This window comes from Manis pentadactyla, chromosome 1, assembly GCF_030020395.1.
Source record: "Manis pentadactyla isolate mManPen7 chromosome 1, mManPen7.hap1, whole genome shotgun sequence".
In the NCBI taxonomy this organism is placed as follows: Eukaryota; Metazoa; Chordata; class Mammalia; order Pholidota; family Manidae; genus Manis; species Manis pentadactyla.
Window position 1 is genome coordinate 100,841,172 of NC_080019.1, and position 24,172 is coordinate 100,865,343.

General features: G+C 37.6%; 1 protein-coding gene across 10 annotated transcripts in view; it reads right to left on the reverse strand.

The window, feature by feature from the left end:
• MECOM (MDS1 and EVI1 complex locus) overlaps positions 1 to 24,172 on the reverse strand; it is a 526,926-nt gene that overhangs the window by 58,490 nt on the left and 444,264 nt on the right. Inside the window, exon 1 of one of the 10 annotated variants that reach the window (XM_036898354.2) lies at positions 1,849 to 2,877. The exons of 7 other annotated variants lie outside the window; for them this stretch is intronic. Coding sequence is in view for 1 of the 3 variants with exons in the window: in XM_036898351.2 (XP_036754246.2) it covers positions 175 to 246 (72 nt within the window). In the remaining 2 variants the exon portion in view is untranslated. Of the gene's footprint in view, positions 1 to 174; positions 1,142 to 1,602; positions 1,828 to 1,848; positions 2,878 to 24,172 lie in introns of those variants that run through there. 2 more of the 10 variants (XM_036898355.2, XM_036898351.2) reach the window with 2 other exon arrangements.

The window sequence follows — 24,172 nt, forward strand, 5'->3', positions numbered from 1 at the left end:
GACTAAACAATATAGTCTAGAACAAATATTAATGAATTAAATAACCCCCACAGAACTCTACTGTATCTATACCTACATAAAATTCAAAACTAAACTCTTGGGTATGTATACCAAAAGCAATTTAGCATAGAATTCAGGTAATCACCCAGCTGCAGATTCAAGTCATTAACTCACCACAAACTTCAAGTCAGAAGCCCAGTGCTCTGGGGCGCTAGTCAAGAGCATAATGAATAAGCCTTTGGCCATGAGGCAATTAAAGGGCAATAAGTAGACCCACAATTTAAAAAAGAAAAATCGAAACAGAAGATAGGGACAATAATTACTGCACACACACACACACACACACACACACACACAAATCAAGTATTTTTCAAGGACACCTCTTCACACTAACAGCAACAAAAAATCTACATTAAATATCCTCTCTAGTAAGGACAGACTTTAACAGTTTCTTATTTATTAAATTATAAACTTTAAGTTGTTTTCTTCAACCCTCAATGCTGAGTAACTCAAATGGCAACTTGAGATTTCCCCCCCTCCTTAGATGTCTAGAAGAAGCATAAATAACAATAGCAATACACCTTTGAAAAAAGTAAGAAGTTGGAATTTTTTGTCTTGTTTTGTTTTATTTGGTTTGTTTTCTTGGTTTCTGGTTGATCTTTTGTTGTTTTCATGACCAGGAAAAAAAAAAAGCAGTTCTACTGACACACTAGAGAAATATTTAATGAAGGAAATAGGGTGAAGTCAGTGAAATACAACACCAGTTCCATTTCATATTTGCAAGAAAACGTGGAAAACTTGCCATTTTTAAAGTCAGGAATCATCTATCCCCTCAGCTTGTGAGCATTCCCTTTTGCGGGGGCAAGGAGTTAAGTATTGCATATACTACACATAAAAATTCTAGGTGTAGTTTTATTCCCTGTTAACATTATTGCCACTGCCACTGTCAACAGTGAAATTAATTTAAAAACAGGTTCATTTCCAAAGAAGTCTTTTCACATATATGTTACATGATCATTCAAATATTTCACCAACATATTAACTTTCTTACTCTCAATATTCTTGCTCCAAGACAAAAGCTTAACCCTCTGCAGAAACATTTCCCCCATGGGTGAATTATTCACTTTTGATTTGCTACCAGAACTGCATTTGTCTCCCAAATGTCTTAATCATCGAGGAAATCTCGAATAAAATAAAGTAACATATCCCGTCATTTCATCTAACACACTGTGTTTTTAAAAGCTGTCAAGTTCCAAAGATAGCTTAAAAAAAAAAAAGATTTCCCTTTAGGTGGACTTTAGAGAAAGGCCTTTTCAAAATCCCAATAGCAAAAGGAAAAAAAAAAAATCCCCACAACCTAGCCAAAGGGTCCGAATGTGACTTTCTCGCGAAGCAGCACACGATGTTGGACAGCAAAGCTGTTACTTGGCAAGGTGGAACTCGGCCGAAAGCCGCTCCAAAAACGCGTGGCCGGTGCCAGGAATTCAGATTTTGGCAACCCCACCTTCTGCGTCCCTGATACCGACGGACAGACACACGGAGGGAGGGGAAGTAGGAGAAGAGCTCGAGGAACAGCGGCCGACAGCCCGCAGCGAGACCCACCGAAGGCCGGACGACCCACCCCGGAGACGCGTCCGGACGGCACCGTTCCGCAGGAGGAACAAGGAAATCGGCAGTCCCAGCGACGTAGATAAGGAGCCCGGCTCCGCGGGACCGCGGGCAGGTTGGGGAGGCCGGCTGGGGGCGAAGGGCGCCGGAGAAGGGGCGCCCGGGCAGGAAACCGTCCCAAGTTACACACTGTGCACATCGCCTAGACTTTTTTTTTTTTTTGAAAGTGAGTTCTCTTACCTTAAGATTTCTATGGCCTCAACTCAGCGATTAAAGGCAATCACAGAAGAATTAAAACAAAATAAAATGATCAGCAGCCCCCAGCTTTCCTGCACGAACAATCCTTTCAAACGGTCCTGAGTCACATTTGGAGATGTATTAAGAAACAAAAACAAAAACAAAAAAACCACCTCGCGTCTCGATTTCCGAATGGGTCTCTGGTAACTTTGTCCGTCTCTGGGATCGGCTCGCCAGGACCACGCGTTTCAGATTTATTGTCCGCCAACAGTGTATTTTTAAGAACAGAAATGAAGTCTCCTTTCGTCTGGGTGACCCGCGTTTGGTGTATTTTGGCTTTTTTCCCCCTTCCTAAATGAGCTCCGAGCTATTCCTTCTGGTTCACATCACCTCCCTCTTTTCTCACTTTCTCTTGCTCTTATCAGCCCGATGTGTAATGAAAGTTATCTGAAACCCACTAAAACTTCTTCTACTTCTCTCTCCCAGTTCCAAGGGCGGGGGTTGGGGGGGGACAGGCAGGAGGAGGAGAGTTTGAAAAGGTGGGGGGCCCGGGGAGGCAAGGGGAGCTCTAGCCCCCTTTCAGATCCTCCGCCGCGCCTTCCCGGTTCTTAGACCTCACGGGATCGTCCCCTTTCGCAACTCCAGGCTCAGCCGCCGGGTTTCTATTTCATGAACTGTCTCTTTAAAGAGGATCTGCTCGGCCATCCAGAAAGAACCCGGGGCGAGGGAGAAAGGGAGCTATCTCCCGCCGCCTAGAGTGATCGGAAGCCAGACGGCTCCTCTTTCAGTAAATTTTTAAAGTGACAGCAGCCTCCTCTGGCGGGAGAGGTCACAAAAAGGTCGCCAAGACCCAAATCCTATAGGGACAGACTGATTATGGATGCACCATCCCCCTTAAACATGTAGATTTCTCCGGGTAAACAACCAATGGGGAGATCTCGCCGGGCAAGATTTCTTTCCCCAGGGAAATATCCTCTGTTTCGTTGTCCTGAAAGCACAAGTGTAAGTGTGTGTGTATGTGCTTGTGTGTGTGTGTGTGTGTGTTGGGGTGGAGGATGGGAGTGATGGGGTGGAGAAGTGCTTTCGGGGGTTGTGAGGGTGTGTACATCGAGACTGGGGGTGGGGCGCTGGAGGGGAGCGAGAATGAGGTTTAGGGTTTCGCTGGCTCATGCTAAACATAATTAGTTCAGAAATTCTCACAAAACGGCAGCCTAAGAATGAAAAGTGGACATGTCCACTTTTCTGCCAAGTATCGTTTATTATTATTATTATTATTATTATTACTACTACTACTATTGAAATTCGTATTCTAACTTAATCTCTCCATTATTCCAGTTGGATCAGCAGAAAAGCATGCCACTTTTTCAAATTATATGTTTTTGAAGGAATTTAAAAATCTGAAGCACTATTTGCATATAACCTGCCCAAATAGGGTATTATGGGCTTAAAGAGATTGACGATTGTCTGCTGAGTTTTTGCCTTACACTTTGATACATTAATTAAAACGCCATGGACTAACAAAAGTGGAATTAAGCTATTTGACAACTAGATTATTTTTGAACTTTTAACATTATAATTGCTGCTTTGGGGGTCAATACTGTACCTTGATTAGTAACTTTCTAATATATATGGTCAATTTTTATTAAAACATTTCATGAACAACATTGGAAGAAAGAATGTGGCAAAAATAAAGGGGCTACGGATTCGCTTATAGCCAACCTTGGAAAATTTAGTAAAACCCACCGGTTAAATGGAAATAAATGCTTTTTATCACAAAACTCCATTCATAAAAACAAATGGACAAATCCAACTTCTCAACTCAACAATGGAAAGTTAAGCAAAGTGAGCCAGTCAAAGGACCCCGGCGGGGTGGGGGGAGGGAGACGCGATGGAAAGGGCGCTTCTGTTGAACTTTATCTGTAAGCGGGGACAGCACAAGTCCTCTTTTTGTTTTCTCCAAGTGCAGATAGACGTGTAAATCTAGCAGATCTATATTTCCCCAAAATGCTGAATTAAAAACAAAAATAGTAACAAAAGGGAGGGATGTGGGGGAGAGAGAATGACAAGAGATGGTGACTAATTCGTTTTGGTGGCCTGTTATCTGTGACATTGAACTGTTATTTCAGATAATGGCCATTGTTTGAACAAAAATCGCACAGCAATGGTAGGTAGGACAGGAAAAATCCTTTGTAAATATCCTAAAACCCAGTCAGATATTCCCATAGAGTTCGGCGCTTGAGAACCTTTAAGAGCCCCCGGTTTGCTGCCATTGATTTCCTGCCCTTCCTCAACTTGCCCATTGTCGGAGCTCTTTTTTTTTTTTAATTTAGCCATAAATTGGACCGGCTCGAGCTATGAGCTGTTCTATTTTCTTCCTGTCAGGATGAGGGATTTGTTTTATGATGCATTGTGTATTAAATACAAGTAATCTGGGGAACCGATTGCTTCAGACAGTGCGGCCTGAGCCGCGGGTCTGAGAGCTCAGCGCCCCAATCCGCCTCCCCAGCCCCGCGGCCCCCACCTCCTTGCCCTTTACAAAGCGGCTCTGAAAAGGAGGAAATGTCGGTGGATAAACAAAAAGGTCGTGTGGAATCAGTGGCAAGTCCTGGCTAAATTAGGATTTCGTGGAAAGGGCCTCAGAGTTTTTTCCCTTATATTGGGTTCGGGTGCGGGAGGCGGGGCGACTTTCAAGATCTGGGTACTTGCAGATGTGGCAGGAGGCCGGTAGATGGCGTTGCGCCCCGAATTAAGGCGCGGCGCCGGCGGCCCCAGCCACCCAGGTGAACCCTGTGCCGCCGGCCCTGGACGCCAGCGGCCAGGCTTCGCCCTCAGCGTTACGAGCCGTCCCGCGCCTTTCCGAGCTTCTGCCCGGAGACGTGGGCAACTTGCAGTCCAGGTCCGCAGACACAGGTCTGAGCTTCGGCAATTTCTACGCATGAAATTCTCTTCCCCAAATAGAGCCAAAAAGAATTAACACTTTATCTCTGAAACCTTGGAAGATTTTATGTAGAGAGATGGGAGATTATTTAGCCTCATCATTATTATTTTACTAATACCATCATTAGTCTTGTTCTTCACGGAATAAGTTGGGAGAAATATTAAAGGAAATAAAGGACCCGGGCAAACACTACAAAAGTATCAATCTCTCTTGCTCTCACCAACTGCACCCCCTCTCTCCTTTGATTATGTAACTTCATGTAAAGACAGAGTCACCCCACCTTTTCTTGACAACACAACTTGAAATTTAACAACAGAAACCAGGAAACCCGGAGTAGCTAGATGTTTCTCATGAAAGGAGACTCGCTATTTAGATAATAACACTTTGGGAGAAGACCCTAACCCACCTCCTCCCATCAGAAGTGAAACATAAGGGGAGACCGGGCTGGAGGAAAACATTTTTGCAGGGGGCTTGTTTTTCTCCCTGGTTAACTTGCTTTCTCCATCAGGAGATTTCTAAAACAATAAATAAATACAAGGAGCCAAATACCACCACCAATTCCCTTTACTCCTTGGGATTTCTGGTGAAATCTGTTTACAGTAGTTCCCAGTTACAAATTAATCTGCAAAAGCCGCTGTCTGCTCAGCAGTAATCAGTAACATGCGTGTTCTGCAGTGTTTAGCGCTGCCCTTGAAATGGGCTATTAAAAATAATGGTTTTACTATAATCTCAAACCAGCTTTAATTTGCAAACATGTATCATGACAGATAATCTAAATATTTAAGGGGATGGAGTGGGAGAACATACTACAACAAATGTGTAGCTTTGGAGAAAGCAGAAAATAGAGTGATTTATCAGCAATGTTTAAAAAGAGAATCATATTTTTAAAACATTTTTCCAGATGGAATTACTGGGTTTTTTTCTGTCGCTTTCTGTTAATTGTTGTTTACTAGGAAGAAGGCATTGAAAAATATGAGGTTTGAGTGTGAGTTGATGGATTTTCTGGTTGCTGTAAAGATCCCCCTTTGGCTGATGGCAGGGCTAGGGTGGGAGAGGTTAATGTGTTTTCTTCCTGGTTTGAAAAGGGCATAAACCCTCTTCAGGCCCCTTCCTTCCTCCCCCATCTGCGTGGATTGCAGAATCTTTAAAAGACTCAAAGATTTCCAATAAGGCCACTGGCTCTGCCTTCATTGTGTAACTGTTTATTTAAAATAAGTCAATATATTAGTTAAAGCAGTAAGAAGTTAGTGCCCCAGTATTCAAGTGATTCCCACAAGACTGTAAGCTGATGCCTCTTTTAAGCCTTAAACTTCATGGTTGTCCCAGAAGTAAAAGTTCTGCTAATGGAGACCCTATGGGCATGGTACATTCCAGCACATCATTAAAGGAAAGAAAAGCAGTCCAGCCAAAGCCAGATGAAATGACTGCACTGTCCACTTTTAATAGGCTTCCTGTGGACAAACAGCCCTGTAACACTCTGCAGAGGACAATATTTAAAAACAAGACAACTTGCTGGCAGTTTTCAATACCATAAAGTTAATAAAGTATGTTCCCATTCACCCTGACATTATGTTTTTAGTTTATAGAGGAAGGCACTTTATAACCTCAGCCTAAGTAGAGTTCCCTTAATTCTGCAGCTTTGGCTTTCTTGAGGTGGCTAAATATACACTGAACTCCCAGCCTGACATTTTTTGTTTTAACGCTGTTTTCTGTTGCAGTTTTTCAAGAACATACAAGTGCACTGTTACATTTCCTAAGTGCAGAAATGCAGTTTCATTCATGGAGATCCTGTTAAATCCTGTTTCATAGAGTTCATGTCAGGAAGCATGAAATAATCTGAGAAATTGACATTTGGCTGAACAATAACTGCTTGCTAATTAAATTAGCTTCATGTATAGATATTGATGTGTGTTTAAAAAGAAAATCAATGCTTCCTTTTCCATGTCAGAATAGGGTTTTGTAAGATCTTACCTAACCTAACTGAGACAAAGATAAGAAAAATATATGTCTTTGGGACTCAAGAGACTTCCCTGTTTCCCAGATAAGTATTTCTCCCAGAGCTGAAACTCTAGGTTGGCTCTTTTCTTTCTTCCCTTCAAATTCTGAGCCACCTACATTTTCTTCACACAAATCTTTTTACCTAAGTGTAAGCCTTGTAATGAAGCATAACATTTAGGCAAGAGAAACTACATCAGAAAGCAGTGGAATCAAAAATAATATTTTGCTTAATTTGAATTTAAATGTTTTAATCAGGAGAGTATTTCACAAGTTTGACTCCCTAAACTCGAAGGTGAAATCTGTAGTTCTGGGTAGGTAGACCCACATAACAGTCCAGCACAGTAAGAGTCTATGAACAGAAAGGGCTCCCCAACACACATCATCACTGCTCAGGCGAGGCATTTCTGGTCTTCCCTGGTGGACTTTTTCTTTTTCTTTTTTTTTTTTAATCTACTGGGTGGGGGATGGGGGAAAGCTGTTTAAAAAAAAAGAGGAAATTAAAGGTTAAAAAAAAAAATGTAAATAAAAAATTTCCCTTGGTCTGGAAACAGGCCCGACTGAAAGCATGTTAATCTCCACCTCAGTAATTTGGTTCTCCAGGAGAAGACAGAAGCCCTGCTGCTGTGCCCTGCACTTCATAAATCACATCTTTATGTGGACAAGGTCAGGGCACCTAACAGCTCAGACATGGGCCTTTGCAGTGGCTCGAGGATTCAGGCATGTTTACTCTCCCGCTCGGCTCTCCGAGGAGTAGTCCAGCACGCTTCTAATTACTTTTGATTATTTTCATTTGCTGGGGTCAGTCTGGCTTGCCAGGACTGCTGGAGGGTTGATTTCCTACAAATCTTGATGTCTTTGTAGGACAGCACTGTGTGTGTTCAGAATTAGCACCCCGTTATTGTCCCTACAGCATAGGATCCCTCATAACAGATACTATGATATAAAAGTTTCCCCAGTCAATCATTACCTACTTCCCTTTTTATTAATTAACTGTACAAGTGTAATCACCTATCTGATCTTTTTTAAAAATATGCAGACCACTTTCTTAACAGTAGTGTATTTTATAGTATATTGGGCCAGAATGAAAGTGGTTTTTTTGCTTCCACTTTAAGTATATTTAGTAATGACTAGCAGCTCTTTGGAAACTAAGATGAAATACTTTGCTGAGACAACAGCTCTAGTGAATAAATTATTATACTCAGAGATTTATTTCCTAAACTCCAATTAAGGCTGCCATATTTAAAATACTTTTTGTTGGGCTATTTTGATGTATTTCAGCCCTAAGCTATTACACTGAGTGGTTATTTTGTGGCTAAAGCACAACAACAAAAAATTTATACCAAGTTTAAATTAAAATACTGTGATAAAATAAAAAATAAAATACAGTAAAATTCTGGTAGAGAAATGGAGACAAAAATACCAGGTCCTTTGATGTATTTACATTAAAAGATGTCAAGAAAAAAATAATGAGCAAATAAGTATTCACAAAAGCTAAGATACAATTTTCACCAAAAATACCCATGTAAGCATCAATTTGTTCAGACAATAGGCATTTTTAGATCACTGAACAAAAATTACTCTTATCTTTTTATTTTATATCAGATAACTTGGATCCTGATTATAAGTAGTCTCAAAAAGCCAAATCCCTCATTCTTCCTAACTTTAGATAAAATAATTAAGAACTAAATGCTTTTGGATTTAATCTCAACTCTGCCAGGAATTAAGGTTTCATTTTTATTAATTATAGTTAATTTGATCATTCAAGACAGCATTTAACTCCAGGGTCAGCTCCTTCCATGAAGTTTTGAGAAGCACCATTTCAGAATGTTTTTAGATTCAAAATCTAGTGGGGAAAGTGAGTTGGAAGACCTTTTTCCATTCCTGATTCCACTTTTAGCTGTGTGCCTTTGGGTAAGTCACTTAACCTTCCAATTCGTTTTCAGAAAAGTTTCATACTATCAGCCTCATAAGCGTGTCAGGAAAATAAATTGGGTAATATGAGTGTGAACTGCTCTGAGTTCATGGGAACAGGTCAAAAATACTATAATTTTCACAGTATCTGTGTTTGTGTAATGGGTTCTTATAGACTTAGATACACACCCAGTGAGGAAGAGAGGCTGGTCTATATTCCAGAGAATAGCAAAGTATAAGCGTTTTTCTATTCTCTTTCTTCCATCCCAATGTCAGCTGCCCTAATCCTTACCCTGACCTATGGAAGAGAAGAATTTTAAGAAAAATGTTTTTTTTTTCTCTCAAGCTGTGCCTCCCCTGAAGATGTCCTCTTCTGTCTGGCTTGCAGCTGAGTTTGTTCTGTCCCACCCACTGTGTTCCCTGCCTGTCAGTAAGAGGGAGAGTTCTGAGACAGAGGTAAAATACCATTGAGACCCAAGAGCCCTAAAAAACAGGCCACACACACACGTACACGTACATATCCAGATTAGTTTTTTAAGTCTATATCTATCACCAAGGCCGGGAAATCTATTCTCTGCAATGTCTTCTGGTGGATTTTAAGTGCCACAGTGGCAGGAACTGGGTCTATCTTATTTGCCCTTATTGCCCAGAGCCAACTGTAACACCAGGCGTATACTAGGTATTCAGCAGATGTCTCTTGAAAAAAAAATGTATCAGGCACTTACTTGATTTTCATCCCCACCTAGTTTGGATGCCTCACTTGATGCTTATTACCTCTAGTCTGAATTATTGCAATGACCTCCTAACAGATCTTCTGACAACCTTTCCTGCTCCCACCAGTTTATGCTCAACACTGTTAATCTTCCCAAGCATCAGCTGTTAATCATGCCTCTGCTCAAAATACTTTAGTAGGTTCCAGTTGCATAACAATCTAGTATAAACTCATCCTATTTTCAAAAATTAAATGAGACAATGCATGTAAATCACTCAGAATCAGGCATGGTAAACAGCATGTAGTCAATAAAAAAACAGCTATTATTACTATTGGTATTACTAAAACAACTGTAATTATAATCATTATTGTTACTCAGCCTGTAAATCATTTTGCCTTGCTTATCTTGGATGAAATCTTATCTCCCCTTCAAAGTCATCCCCATTTTTATGCCTACTGATTCTTACCAACCAGATTTTGAAGTTTTCTTCCCTTACCCCAAATCATCTGTCTTCTCTCCTGGTTTATAGCCAGTTCTGTCATACCTTACAGTTGCATCTGACATGCTCTTCAGTACTCATTATTAAAATCATCAATGGTCCTCTTTAAGGGTCCCTGGAAAATTCTTAAGGATAGAATCAAATTTTATTCAGAATGACATCTTCAGTAGCATCTCTTCATAACAGGCTAAAGTGCTTTCCAACTTCTCTTGCAGGAGTGAACTGACTATGGTTAAATGTGTAAGAGATTGGTACATTTAATATCCAAGTCAACTGGACTATTTAACACTGTTTCCCTTAGGAATCAACTGATGCACTTTTTTTAGGAGTTAGAGAGATTAATTCATGCTACTGCTGCTTCTCAGGAATAGCACTTTATTGCTCCCCCCACCACTATATTTTTGTTTCTGTACCAACTATCTGCCCTTTGCCTGGGTGCTGTCCCTGACATCATCCTGGACTCCTCCCTTTCCCCCTTGCCCCCAGTGAACAACCATTGGTTTGGTCAATCTGTTCATTGTTTCTAAGGGCTTTCCCTTTCTTTGGCACTGGCTTAACAGGAGGCCCTTGTCATTTTGGGCCTGAATTTTGTGGCATCTTTACCCTTGGAACTAGTCTTCCTGGAATACCAAAGTTATAACAATGTTTTGCTTTACCTAAAAGCAAAAGATTAAAAAAAAGAAACAAAGAAAAGCCACATTAATAAAAACCCAATGGATCCTAATTTGCTAGAAAATAAATTCCCTAATCCAAAATACAATCTCCTCTATAATCTGATGTCAAATGTATCTTTCCATTTCCTGAATCTTCTCCCTTCACAAATTTTTAGCTCTGGTGTACAACTAGGGATATGAGTGGAAGCTCTTGGCTCTTCAGCTGTGTCATAGAGGCCCTTCACTTTTTTGTTTAATCTTTGATATTCACAGCATTAAGGAGATGAAATAATAGATCAAGGAAGTAAAATGGTATTTCTATTCATCAAGCTCATACATAGGCCTCCAGTCTCCCTTCCCTTCCTTACAGTCCCCATTGTTAAAATCACTCACTAGTCAGGAATCATATTTAGGGTCATTTGGAATATTTCTGTTATTTGTCAATCTACCTATCAATCTACCTATCAACTGTTTGATGGCAAGAAACATCCTTCACACCAGCATTTTCTATCAGTGACTTGTTAACTGGTATTCTCTGAAAATGTGTTCTGTGAGTCAGTAAGATAAAGATAGCTCCCTCTTGGGACTTCACAGAGAATATCAATATGGTAAACGTTCCAACTCTAAAAGTCCTCAGTAAAGAAACCTATTTGACTTGTTTAATGGGGCATCAACAAAAATATTAAAACATGTATGCAAGTCCCTTTCCCCTTCCACTAGAACACCTAAAGCAAACAGTTCTGGAATAAAGCTTTATACTACTTTTGCATCTCTTTCAACAGAGCATATAAATATTCCCCTGAAGAGTTTTCTATCAGTTAACTGAACTGTTTTCATCTCTTGGTCAAAAATGTTACTACAAAATAGTCATAAATAGAGGCAAAATCAATCCTCAACTTTTCATTCAACTTGAAAGCATTTGGAAGGCCTATCAAACTCAGAAAGAAAATAGGTTGTCTGTAAATTCTAGCCAGTGGATCCCTTCTCTGTGAACTGTTGTGATTGTACTTGAGTAATACTGTATGAGAACCTTCCAAAAGAATGTGTATAACCTCATTTCAAAATCAACTCCTACTTCCTATCCTCTCCACTACAAGCCCTCTTAAAGCATAGATTTACCAGAGGCATATTTACACAAAATGTTTTATACCATCTAAGCTTTTCTTAATAGATTTGGCATTATCTGGATATGTATTTCCTCAGGGTAAAGAAAAGCAACAAGTCTATCTCAGGCTAAGGAGGCCTGAATCAAACTAGGAATTCGCTGGTTCTCCAGTTTTTGATATTGGATTCATGTGTTGTGCCTGCCCACGGCTGCCTAACTGCCAAGCTAAATGGACATTAAATCAGATGGCATACAAAATTACAGGAATTTGATCTTCAGATAAACCACAGACCTTGATGAACTAACATTGTTCCAGATGAATTAACTCATCACCCTGAGGAACAGAACATTTCACAGGAGCAACCGCATGATCTTCTCTGTAAAAGCACTAATGGCTGTGATTAATCTGTGATCTATTGAAAGGGCTTACTTCTAATTAAACAGGCATACACTAAACAAAGGGGAAGGAATGAGGAGGCAGTTACGGACGCAGAATTATTGCTCCACTCCAAAGCTCTGACACGGGTGCAGTTATGATGTTCTCTGTTACAGAATTATTAAGAAACCATCAATATGTTAAGCTCTTATCAATGATTTTGTGAAATGTTTATCTTTTTGCTGTGTTGGAAATTCTAAAATTCCATTTTATTATGTCAATGACCATAGCCAGATACTTTACAAATAAAAAATAAAAACCCTATGAAGCCAGAAAAGTATGTAGGCTTACAATCCTCTTAATAGGTGTCACATCTTTTGATTCATATCAGCTGGTAAAATGTCAAAATAGTGCAATCATAGTTAAAATCTCAGTATCATGGTGAAAATATGGACATTGATTTCAGCTGTGGCTTTAAAAATATCTTTCTGAAAATTTTGTTGAGTCAATTCTTCAACTTCAAATAAAATCCTAAGAAAGCCTATCTATAAACTTTAGAATTAAGTACTGGTCAATTTTCAAGATGCAGATTCTCAGTGGTATTTGTGTTTTGGTATGTAGTTCTTGGCTGGAAAACAAATCCAGGCTTACTAATGCAGTGCCCTACAACTAAAAGGGAGAATGCCAGAAGGGACATGAATGGAAATACTTACGAGGGAAAAAAAAATACTCACCCTGATTCACACATAATTTCTCTCCCCATATGATCTGGATTATCAATTCACAATAAACCACACAATCCAGTCATGAGACGGAGAAAATAGAAATTACAAGCCTAGGAAGGTAAAATTGAAATGACTACATATTTTAAATTTTCAACTCATGCTTTTGCATAATATTACATTGTATCTTACACAGTTTTATATTCTTCAGTCCCACTTCCACTCTTACAAGAGCTAGCAAAGTTCGTAAGTCCTCAAAATAAAAATGGTTGGACAAATCAAATTTAAATGATTCACTAAGCACTTTAGCTATGTAATGTGTTTCTATTAATTTTGTGTTTTTTGTTGTCTCTGCAGAAATTATCATAATGAATGTTTATTGTTTTCTATACGTATCTCCATGGTAAACAATGCTGGAAAACTTCAAGAAAGTCATTAAAAGTCTTTATAAAATGTATTTTGCTAAATATTTATTTTAGAAAACACAGAGGTATGTAACAGATACACATTTAAGTTACCAATGTCCAACTACTGTGAACAGAAAGAAAGAAGTAGAGGGGGAGGAAGAGAAAGACAGGAGCAGAAGGAGTGTGTGCGACAGAGAGAAAGAGAATGATCCTTGACCCAGAAAAGAGCATGAGATGGTGACATGAGTCATCTTACCTCTGTAGGAATCAGTGTTCAAATGCCTTTTGTATTACTAGTACCTTTTTCTTTTTTCTGCATTTGCATTTTGCATTTGCATTGGGTGTGACTGTAAAGTTTAGAGATACGTATTTTTCACACCATGCAGCGCCTGAGTGCAAATACACCACTTCCAAAGCCAAGGTGATCCATAACAACACTGGATAGTTTAAGGCTGAGCAAGGGAAATTTTGACTCACTTAATTTTCAGTTGTTTGCCTCACTGCAGAATCTCAGCCCTTAGTAAAATTTAAAATCACTGAATTCAGTTTAGGTTTCAAAAAACAATTCCATAGTACTGACAAGATAAATAATTAAGACAAATAAATTAATGTATCCTGTACCTACAGTATTTCTGGAGGGCAAACCAACATTTATTTTCTCATTCATTCCTGTCCCCAATAATTTTGTTTAATGTGGGCTAGATAATCCCAGTGGCTCATGACTTACATGACCCTACAGTCAAATCACTCACACCTAGGATGTGGTGGCAGTAGTCTGCTTTCACAAGTGATCTACCTTTCCTGGCCTCCAGCAGGGAGGGTGATGGACTGAATGTGATAAGCTGTCGTCATGAAGTAAGATCTTCCCAGGGCTCAGCAGACCCAGGCTTCCGCTCTGCAAATATGAAATCACTTGCGCTCATGAGCCATCAGTCCATCCCAGTTTCCTGCTAAGTCACCATCCTCCGATGTTGGAGCCCTCTACGGAGTTTGCCGCTCGTTGTGTGATACTGAGTGACTTCCTTAAACTACTTGAACCTCTCTTTCAATATCTTTAAAATAGTGGTAATGACACATATATTGTAGGACATTATTAGGATAAACAACAGAGATAATGTGCATAAACCACTCTGTACAATGGTGGTACATAGTAGAGACTCATAAGATGGAAAATAATACGACTAGAAGCAGAGACTCTAGAGTAGGACAGACTGTATTTCAATCTCAACTTTGCTATGTGCTAGGCAAGTGTCATGTGCTAAGTTACTTATCACCTTGGCTTACTCATTTCAAATGAGGATAATGATAGTATCTCATAGAGCTAGTGAGAGGATTAAATGAGATAATCCATGCATAGCATTTAGCTCAGTGCCTGGCACATAAGCACCTAATAAACATTAACTATTATTAAATGGAGTTCTAACTGTAGAATAGTTGTTACCTTCTATAGAAATGCCAGCTATGGTTTGTTTCTTCATAGACATCCTTATATGAGAAGAGAAACATTTTTTTATTCACCTAATTTATTTAACTCAGGCAGCAGCTGTTTCTGAGAAACAGAAATAGAAATACAGAGGATAACTGAAATAGGTTATAATAGGAATATTATTATATTCCTTAATGTATAGATTCCTTAATACATGAAAATTCATCTAACAACTAAGCTAGGAATTCCAGTCCTAGTGGGGAGAAATATTTCCTAAGAAAGAAATTTTTTGAAGATACATAAAAGGAAACTCATGAAGAGAAATAGGAATCTTCATAATGCTACTGGAAGTGATACATGTTTTTAGAATAAACCCTGAACAAAAATTAAGTTTGAAGTACACTTTGGTCAATATTTGAAGCAAGCTATTGAAAGACACAATTTTTTAGAATGTGGGGGAAAATGGGAGATGAAAAATTCAAGGAAAAGGCAAGAGGACATAGAGTAAGAAGTTGGTATGAATACAGATCACAACAGAGGTAGCTCAGTTTGGGTATGTAATCTGGTCTGTTGGTTGGGGCCAGAAATGTGGGTGGGTGGCCACTGGAAGTAGACCTGCCAGTGCCAGTTAAATCTTTAGATGAGTATAGTCTCCATCTTAACTGCAACCTGGTGAGACCCTGGGCCAGAGCCACCCAACTAGCCAGGCGGTTTCTGAATTCCTAAACCATAAAGACTGAGGACATTAAATGTTATGGCTGTTATCAGCCACTAAGGCTTGGGGTAATTTGTTATACAGCAATAGATACCAAATACTGCAGCCAAAGCTCTTTGGTGGACATGGAGGATTCAGTCATTTGGACTCCTCTGATTATCAGGGGATTCAGGCCCGTGAGGGAGCAGCCCCCCTCTCCTGGGTTTAGCCTCCACCGGCCCTTTCCCTGTTGTAATTCAAAAGGGGCGGTTTCACTCTCATCTAACAAATAGTTGCCTGAACTGTTGCTCAGCATACGGACACCCCACGGGCCATGAAGTTGAGAGGCATTAGTGAATACAACTTGATAAAGCCAAATTATGAAGAGTTTCCCAAAGCCTGTTGGAAGTTAGGCTATGTTGGACTGAAAACAGAATGGCAGTGATTAGAAGTTTCCAAGTGGCGACATTATGACAAGATTTCAGAAAACTTTGTTTCCTATTTCTAAGAACCCTCACATAGTAGATCATGAGTCTCAGTTGGTTTGGGGACATATACCAAATTATAGTTAAGTTCTTTTGCAAATTCAGACTGGTTTTTTTGGTTATTGCTTATAAAATGGCTAAGATGTTGATCATTGAACATAGAAGTACCCTGCTCAACTATTTACCAGGAATGCCCCCAACTTCACCCCACATCTAGAAGAAAGGCAGTACAGCCATATCAGTGCCAGATGCATCGATTAAAAATAGTATTAGCAGTCTTTTTCTCTCCCCTCTCAAATCTGCCATGGGCCAGGACCTCGCCCCTGCCTGCAGGACCTCTTCTGGAGGCTGCAGCCCCTTCTGATAAAGTGGCTGTTGGCAACCATATCCCTGGTGTCCCAGAGAGACTGTCAGGTTTGCATAAGTACAGAGCAAACCATATCAGATGTGACAGAGAGAATCGTAGGGGTAACATCCTTTTCAAGGGGCTTTCACTTTAATTAGTTAATTAAGTCACTAATGATGCAAAACCATGAGAGGGTATGACAAGCCTAATTACCACCACAATAAAAAACAGGAAGAGAAATGCAGACAGTGGAGAACTCGCCCAAGGTCCCAGTGCTAGTCAGTGGTGAACCTGCGGCTGGAAGACAGAACTTTTTATTCTTAGCTAATGCTTTTTCCACATCCCCAGTGGTTCTCCACCAATCCATGCAAGGAGGTTGGATTTGAATTTAATTATTTTCCTCTTAAAGAATCTAGTTATTTTATTTATTGCTCCACTTCGCTTTGATATTTCCTTTGCAGTTTTCATTTTTAAACATTTTCTTTCAAGTCTTTCAAATTACAAAAGCAATGCATGCTTATTTTACCAATGAAACAACAGAACACAAAGGTGTTTCACCATTCTGAGGCCATTGGTATTGAGTCCTGTGTGTTTTTTTCTTACAGAATTCTTTCCTCACCAAAAAAGAGAAAAATATATATATACATATGTTTTGTTTTTACCAAAATAGAATTATATGATATATATTATTCTACATCCTTTTTGCGAATGTGACCATATATCACAGACATGCTGGAAGTTAGCAAGTCTGTATCTAACCTGAAGTTCTTCAGATGTCTTCATGCCTACATATACCCACATGTACATGCACATGTAAGTACACAGTTACACATGGACTCCTTGGTTTTGGAATAACTCTGGGGTATCTCCCCAACTCCACACCACTCTTTCCAAGTTCTTGGCTCTTGATTCACAGGTTGAAAATGATCAAACTAAATGTGCTACAGGATAAGGTTTAGAAGCCAGAGGGAATAAAACATCAGTATAAACCATTGTCCCTGCTGTTAAGGCCCATGCAATCTATTTAGAAAGACAAGACTAAGCTACTTGAAAGAACAGCAAATAGTATAAGACTGTAAGTCATTAAGTACTAAATTATGTGGCTTAAATGATAAGTGCTTCAGAGATTCAGACAGGAGGGAGACATGTAAAAGCTGGCACGTAGGAGAAGCTTTATGGAAGAGGTGAGACTTGCACTCAATCAAGGGCTAGGCAAAAGTGGAAAAGAACATTCCTAGCTTAACTTTTGCTGGACTTAGGTTAAATGTATTTTCAATGTTTGTTTGTTTTGATAAAATCCAGCATCCTTTTATTTCTTAGGTGTATAAAATCATGCCAATATGTTTTAAAAATGTAGATTGTAGTAGCTTAGATATGTGTATGTTCATGTGTGTTCTAAACAAAGAGATTAATTTTCCTGATGGATTTTAATATGCCAGATGGGTTTATACTCTATGCTGAGCAAATCTGTCAGCATAAAGTAAAGGAACACTGAAAAATAATTATCCTGGTAAAATCTAAAAGCAGTAAGTAACCTCATAAAATTTCTGGAGTAATTATTTTTTAAGAAGTTATATTTTAAGAATAACTGATAATAAGTGAAGGTACATATCTAGGCATAATGCTTTGCAGGTAAACTAAAAACATTTTTATTTCTGATAATGGATCTCTCTATTTTGTAAAACAAAGAAAAACATAGTTTATTTTATGGGTAGCTCATTTGCAATAGTAGTAATAATAACAAAAATCACAAAATAATTTTAAATCACAAGCAAAATGCCTAAATACATGTGCCCCATTGCTGTTTTCTGTATTGTAATCACTTAATGTCAACCCATGGATTTAACTTTTTTGCAAATTATTTGGTTTTGATTGGAAATGTAGGCAAAAGATATCCATTACCTTTTTTAAAAAATGCAAGTGTATTTAAATATTTTATTTCTAACATTAGTCATGTTAAATTCACTCATTTATTAATTCATTCTGGGAAGAAATCAGACATGGTTCTTGCCAATTCTAATCTTCAAAAACCCTAAAGTGACATATGTACTAGGATTGAGCAAGTGGACACTGTATGACCAATTAGAAAGCTATTAAAGTAATAGAAGCAAGAGATGGTGGCAAGATGATAAAATATAATGATCATAATACCATCATTTATTAAGTGCCTACTTTGTGTCAAGTGCTTCTTATGCATCATTTCATTTAATAATTATAACAGGCTATAAGTGATTATCATCCTTGTTTATAGATGACAAAACTGAACTCAATAAGACTAAGTAAATAAGTTGCCTAGAATTATATGAGAGTCAAACCTTGATCAATCTGACTGTACATATTGCCATAATCTTTTCCCAAGGCTATACTACCTCAGACATAAAGACCTCAAAGACTGATCTCTGAATTCGCCAAAATGTCATCTGTCTGATTTTGGGAGTTGGCATTCAGGTCACTTTGGGCCAACCACTGATTGACAGGGAACACAAGAAATGCTAACCTTAATTTAATATAAATATTAGATAAATAAAGGAAGAAGCCCCCCTAGGAGTATTTTCAAGACCAATATAGATTCCTGAGACATCCTGAAATCTATACTGCAGGTTAGTTATTAATATAGTCATTTTGCAAATGTGAAAACATGATTTTCCCAAGGCTCAGTCATAATCGGAGTGAGAACAAATTTGTACCAAATCTTGGTTTGTGGCATTATACCATTTTCAATTACTCTCTTATTAATTAATGTATTTTAATTGCAGTCTGTTAGGAAAAAGCACATGAAAAAGAAATTCAGTATTCCAGACTGAGAGGAGGCAAATCTTAGAAGTAAAATTCTAATCTACTAAGGTTCTCAAAAGTGACCCTAGAAAATACATCACCTGTCTTCATCTTGTATTCTTCACTTAGACTTGTGTAAAAATAAGAGGATACAAATATGAGAAGATAATACAATTTGTTACTTTTCTGTCCATAACTATGAATGTCATAATAGGGATGCATATACAAAAATGAAATTTGATTTTTACCGTTATGTCATTAAACCATAATTATGTCTCACAGCCCAAGGAAAGTCATTTGGGGTTATTAGTGGTGGTTTCCTCCTAAATCTAGCATGTCTGCCCTTGCTATCTGCTTCCTTATGTGATTATTTACACTGTTTGAAACTTCCTTATGCTTTTATCTTCAAAAACCCCTTGTGGTCTGCATCCCGGGTGCAAGGTACTGATCCCATGCCTTCTCTTTGTCTAAGCCATGTTCCTAGTAGTTTCCTGAGAAAAAGTTTAGTCTACATAATAATCAACATAAGTTTAGACTGGAAATAAATTGGTTTATAAGTCTTAAAGTGGGAATCAGTTCCTCAGTTTCAAGGTATCTTTTGACACAGCTTAATAAGAGCTCTTGAAGATTTTGGTGAAGACACATATGGATGCATGTAATCAAAAAACATCTAAGATTTCACCCCTTAAAACCATTAGGTAATAGAAATAAACTTTGTTTATTGCATCCTTATACAACACATTTCCAAACTGTGTTTATGCTCAGTAAGAATTCATTCGTGTGAGGAAAAACATGAAAATATACTAAGAAAGTAGAGTTGTAAAACTGATTAATTTCAGTAACAAAAGGAGATAGAGTATAATCAAAATGGTGCAACTGAATCTGATGGTCAAGTCATCCACAGCATAAGAGAAGTTTGTAATCAGTCTATGTTTTTCATCACTGGGGGAAAAAATATGTGGTTTTAGATATCATGTTTAAAGCACCTAAAGAACCCAAAGTTGTCATGCTAAATACAAGAGATCTAAAGATCTGCTGTTACACATCCATTACATTTAGTGAGCTGTCCTACTGCCTTTTTTGAAGTGCTGTACACATGATCTTGCAAGGCGAAACACTTTATGTACCATACGAAATTTGAGGCATAATGTTTAATGTTCACAAGATAAGTTAACAAAACTGTATGCTGGTGACTTTTTTATTTCCCTGTTTTATGTCCTTCAAGTACTTTAAGGAAAGATAAACAAGTAGGTAGGAGAGTAAAAAGTGCTTTTTCCTTCTACCTTTTTCACTCTGTCCTAAATTAAATTATAACTGCTGATTTGCACCCAAGGAAGAAATCATGTTAAAATATGCTGGGTTTTTTTTTTAATGTTTAGATAACAGCTTTCAAAACACAGCTAAGTAAAATGTGTTTTGAGATGGAAAACATTTGGTCTTTTTTTGTAGCTTTCAACAACTTAAGTGAAGGGATTTTTAATGTTCCAAAACAGCTGGGCCATACTATGTGTATCATGAATTCCACTCCCATTGAAGGGTCCCGTCTCCTTCACCACCAGGAGACCCCCTTTTTTTCTTCCTGCTCTTGCTGCTTGTTCATCTCAATAGCTTTCTATTATGGTCACAGCTTTCTCATAGGTAATCACAGCAGTGGTTGCTGAAAAAACTTATCCTTGAACAAGACAAAATTTTTCTTAAAAGATGCTAATGGTTTCTACTTAATATATGGGTTGTAGAAAACAACAGGTTAATGTACACTGGAATAATAACAATAGTAATAGTTTGACAAGGAACAGGAGATTGCATTCTTATTTTTAGGACCTTTCATAGCTGCCTCAAAGGTGCTACCAAACATTCCAATACACGTTATCTGAATTGTCTAAATTTTTACACTCTTTCAACATCACTCCAAACATAAGTTCAAAAGGAGTTTTTGCAGAACAACTCAATATTTCATGATTATTTTCAAGCCCCTTTCCAGGAGTGGAGTTGTATGTAAGTGTATCTATGCATCAGTACTTATGTATGTGACGATAGTAAGTAAGGTAGTGAAGAGGTGTGGATGGCAATCACACATAATGTCAATCAAGTGGAAACAAAAGTAATCGATATAAAATAAAAATCCTTAATATTGTAGAAGAATTGTTGAATACAAATGAACTGAGTTAAAGTGCATTTAACATTTAACTATAGGTTTAGTGTTTAGTGTTTTAAATCCAAAATAGTAAAAACAAGAGCTCAAAAGTTTGCATACACTAAATATGCATAAATAAACTATGTTCATAAATGTACACAAATTATTTAAGCTGCTTGGCAAGAAATAGTCAAAATGTCATTGTCTATTTTTATAAAATCTTATTTATTGTTTCCTAGTAAGAGTTACTCTTTTCTTCATCTATTTGCCTCTAATCTAGGGGATGAATTGGATGGAAATGCATCCCCAGCTGCATATTCACTTCCTGAGCTTTTACCTCTTCATCTATGTTGAAGTTTTCCTGCAAGCCTTGGAGCCTTCTAGGCTTTTCTATGGGCCAGCCATTCCTAAGCGCTAAGGTCGGGCAGTGAGCAGAGGCAGAGGGCATTTCTCCACATATAACACATCTGATTGGCCAGAGAACTCAAGGTCATCTACGGTAAAGGAAATGCTGTGATATTTATTATCTATCTATTACGCAGCTCTAAATTATAAACAATTCCTCATATGTAGATGATTCAGATGATTAACAGAAATTTAAACTGTTTTCACAAATCCACTATGATTGCTTTTTACCATGGTTAATTTCTACCTTCCAACCCTTCCTCCAAGAAGAAAAGGTTATATTGTTCTTGGAAAATTGAAATTTTACTTCATACATATATGAGCTATACTTCTATGAATAGATATGCAACCCTAAAGAAGGAAAATCGACTCTGTGCATATCACACACACACACACACACACACACACACATACATGCATGGCTTCAAATTGTTAATAAAATCAAAACACCAGAATGTTTAAATGGCTCTTAAGTACTTGTCTTTCCATTTCCATGCTTCAATTAACAGTGTTATTATCCATCCAGCTACTGACATTGATCGTCTAAGAATATATATTTAAAATATTCATGAAATAAAATAAGTAAAATAAACAAAAAGAAAACATCTGAGAAATAAAAGAGAATAGCAGCCTGTCACGTGATAACATAAGGAGGGGGTAAAAATTTCAGTTCTACTGTTCAATAATTTGATGTCTTTTAGGAGAATTTTTAAACCAGTTTTAAACATTTTGTATTGAGTTCTTGTTGGAAATGCCTTAAATTCCACAGCTACTACTGATAATTTTCTACCTTACAGTATTATCTGTTTTTTTATGCTGCTTTAATCTAGTTCATTCTTTATTAAATTACAGTATTGTTTTATTTTGCTTTGGTGGAGCGATATTAAGTTAAAGAATTAGAACTGTGAAATTGGTAAATGTCACCAGTTTCTAGATTAAGATCCTGCTAAGGTCAGATAGGTTAACATCAACTGCATTATAATTGTTTAAGGGCAAACCAAAAAGGTTCTAAACTCATTTACTCTATCGACTTAAAGGTTCTATGCTGACTGTACAATCTTTTTTTCCCACATCAAAACTGTCTTGGAGACCTCATTAGTTCATTTTGTTAGATTCTTGGTGCTTAAAACTGACAGCCAGTCTAGACTGTAGATAACCAAATACTACATTGGTTTTCAATGAGGGAGTTCTTCTAACTGAGACCTGACAACTGGAAAGCCACACAGAAAAGTTGGAATACGAGGAAAAAAATTAAATTTCCATGCAGAGGTAATTTCCTTCACATACATAAAAATTCAAACTATACAGTAAAAATATTTATACTTTTAAAAATAATTCTAATTATAATATAATTAGAATAGATTATAGATAAAATTCATCAACATTAAATTTAGACACATTATTAATAGAAAAGGTAGCATGTGGGTAAGAATAAACAAATTATATTTGCTCAGACTTTGTTTTCTACACTTTAAAAAGTTATAGGTAATATTTCTCCCTCATCTAGCACAAGTTCACTCTGTAAGCATAGAATAAATTAATGTAACAGTGTGCTTTAGCTGAGAAAAATAGCTATCAAGGATTTGTTTTCTGCTGTATTAGTTCATGTAGGAAAAAGTCACACACAATCTTTAGCAGAAATACAATACTTAGTATCTTATCCTAGGTCACAGCAAAATCTTTCCCTGATTCAGACATCTTAAGCAGAAGAAAAACTTGAACTATGTTAAGAAAATCAATGTCTGGAGTTACCAAAAGAAGCTAAATTAATCTCAATTTAATTTGGACTGAAAAATTAATATGCCTTAAAAATTATTTGTAAATAGAATTGATGGCAATTATACTTCCAAGTGTGTTCTGCTGTGTTCTTTGCAAACATTCCAGAAGCTAAGTGGCATACTTTCTCTCATATTACTAAATGTTTGTCCTGATCTCAGTGTTAATACAAATGAAAATAATGAAATATTTTCATTATACAATACCCACTTCAAAAAGAAAACCTAAAGTATCTTTCAAAACTCAGGACATCTTGTACTTTACAAAAAGAAACCTTCAAAATAGATGTCGCAAATGTAAAATAATATGTCCCAGACAGTGAGAGCAAGAAGTAGCCTTAAGTTTCCCTGAACTATCCCAACTTCCTGCTTAGCCATCTTATCAGAAGTTTATCTTAACAAACAGAGAGGGGCAGCATGATACTCTGTCCTGCTTAATTCTATATGAGGGCAGTTCTACGTTTTTTTCATGGGAAAGAAGAAAATGTCAGCCAGCCAAATACAAAGGCCAAGATGATATCTTACTACTGGCCCAATGAAGTAATATTTTAGGAAAATTATATTTAGCCATTTATGTAGTTCATCCTGGAAATGAAATCCCCAGACTATCACAAAAGCTATTTCATATGCATGCCCAATGCTGCAAACCCTCTTCTGATCCAATCATTCCATTTATACTTCTCTTGATTTAGATATCTATTTTAATCATTAAAATTGTTTCAACTCAGGCCTTAAAAGTCAACACCAAGCCTCTCTGTTCTCTCAGAGGTAACCCTCAAATTATATTGTTTCCTATGGTACTTAATTACACCAAGTAAGATGAAAGCATAATTCAAAGGTACACACACATCTGTGGGTGCCAAAAATGTGAACTTGGCCAATTTTTTTTTTTTTCTATTCAGCACAAAGTGTCTAAAGCTATGGTGGTTTCTCTGCTCTGCATTATGAGCCAACTTCTTTAATTC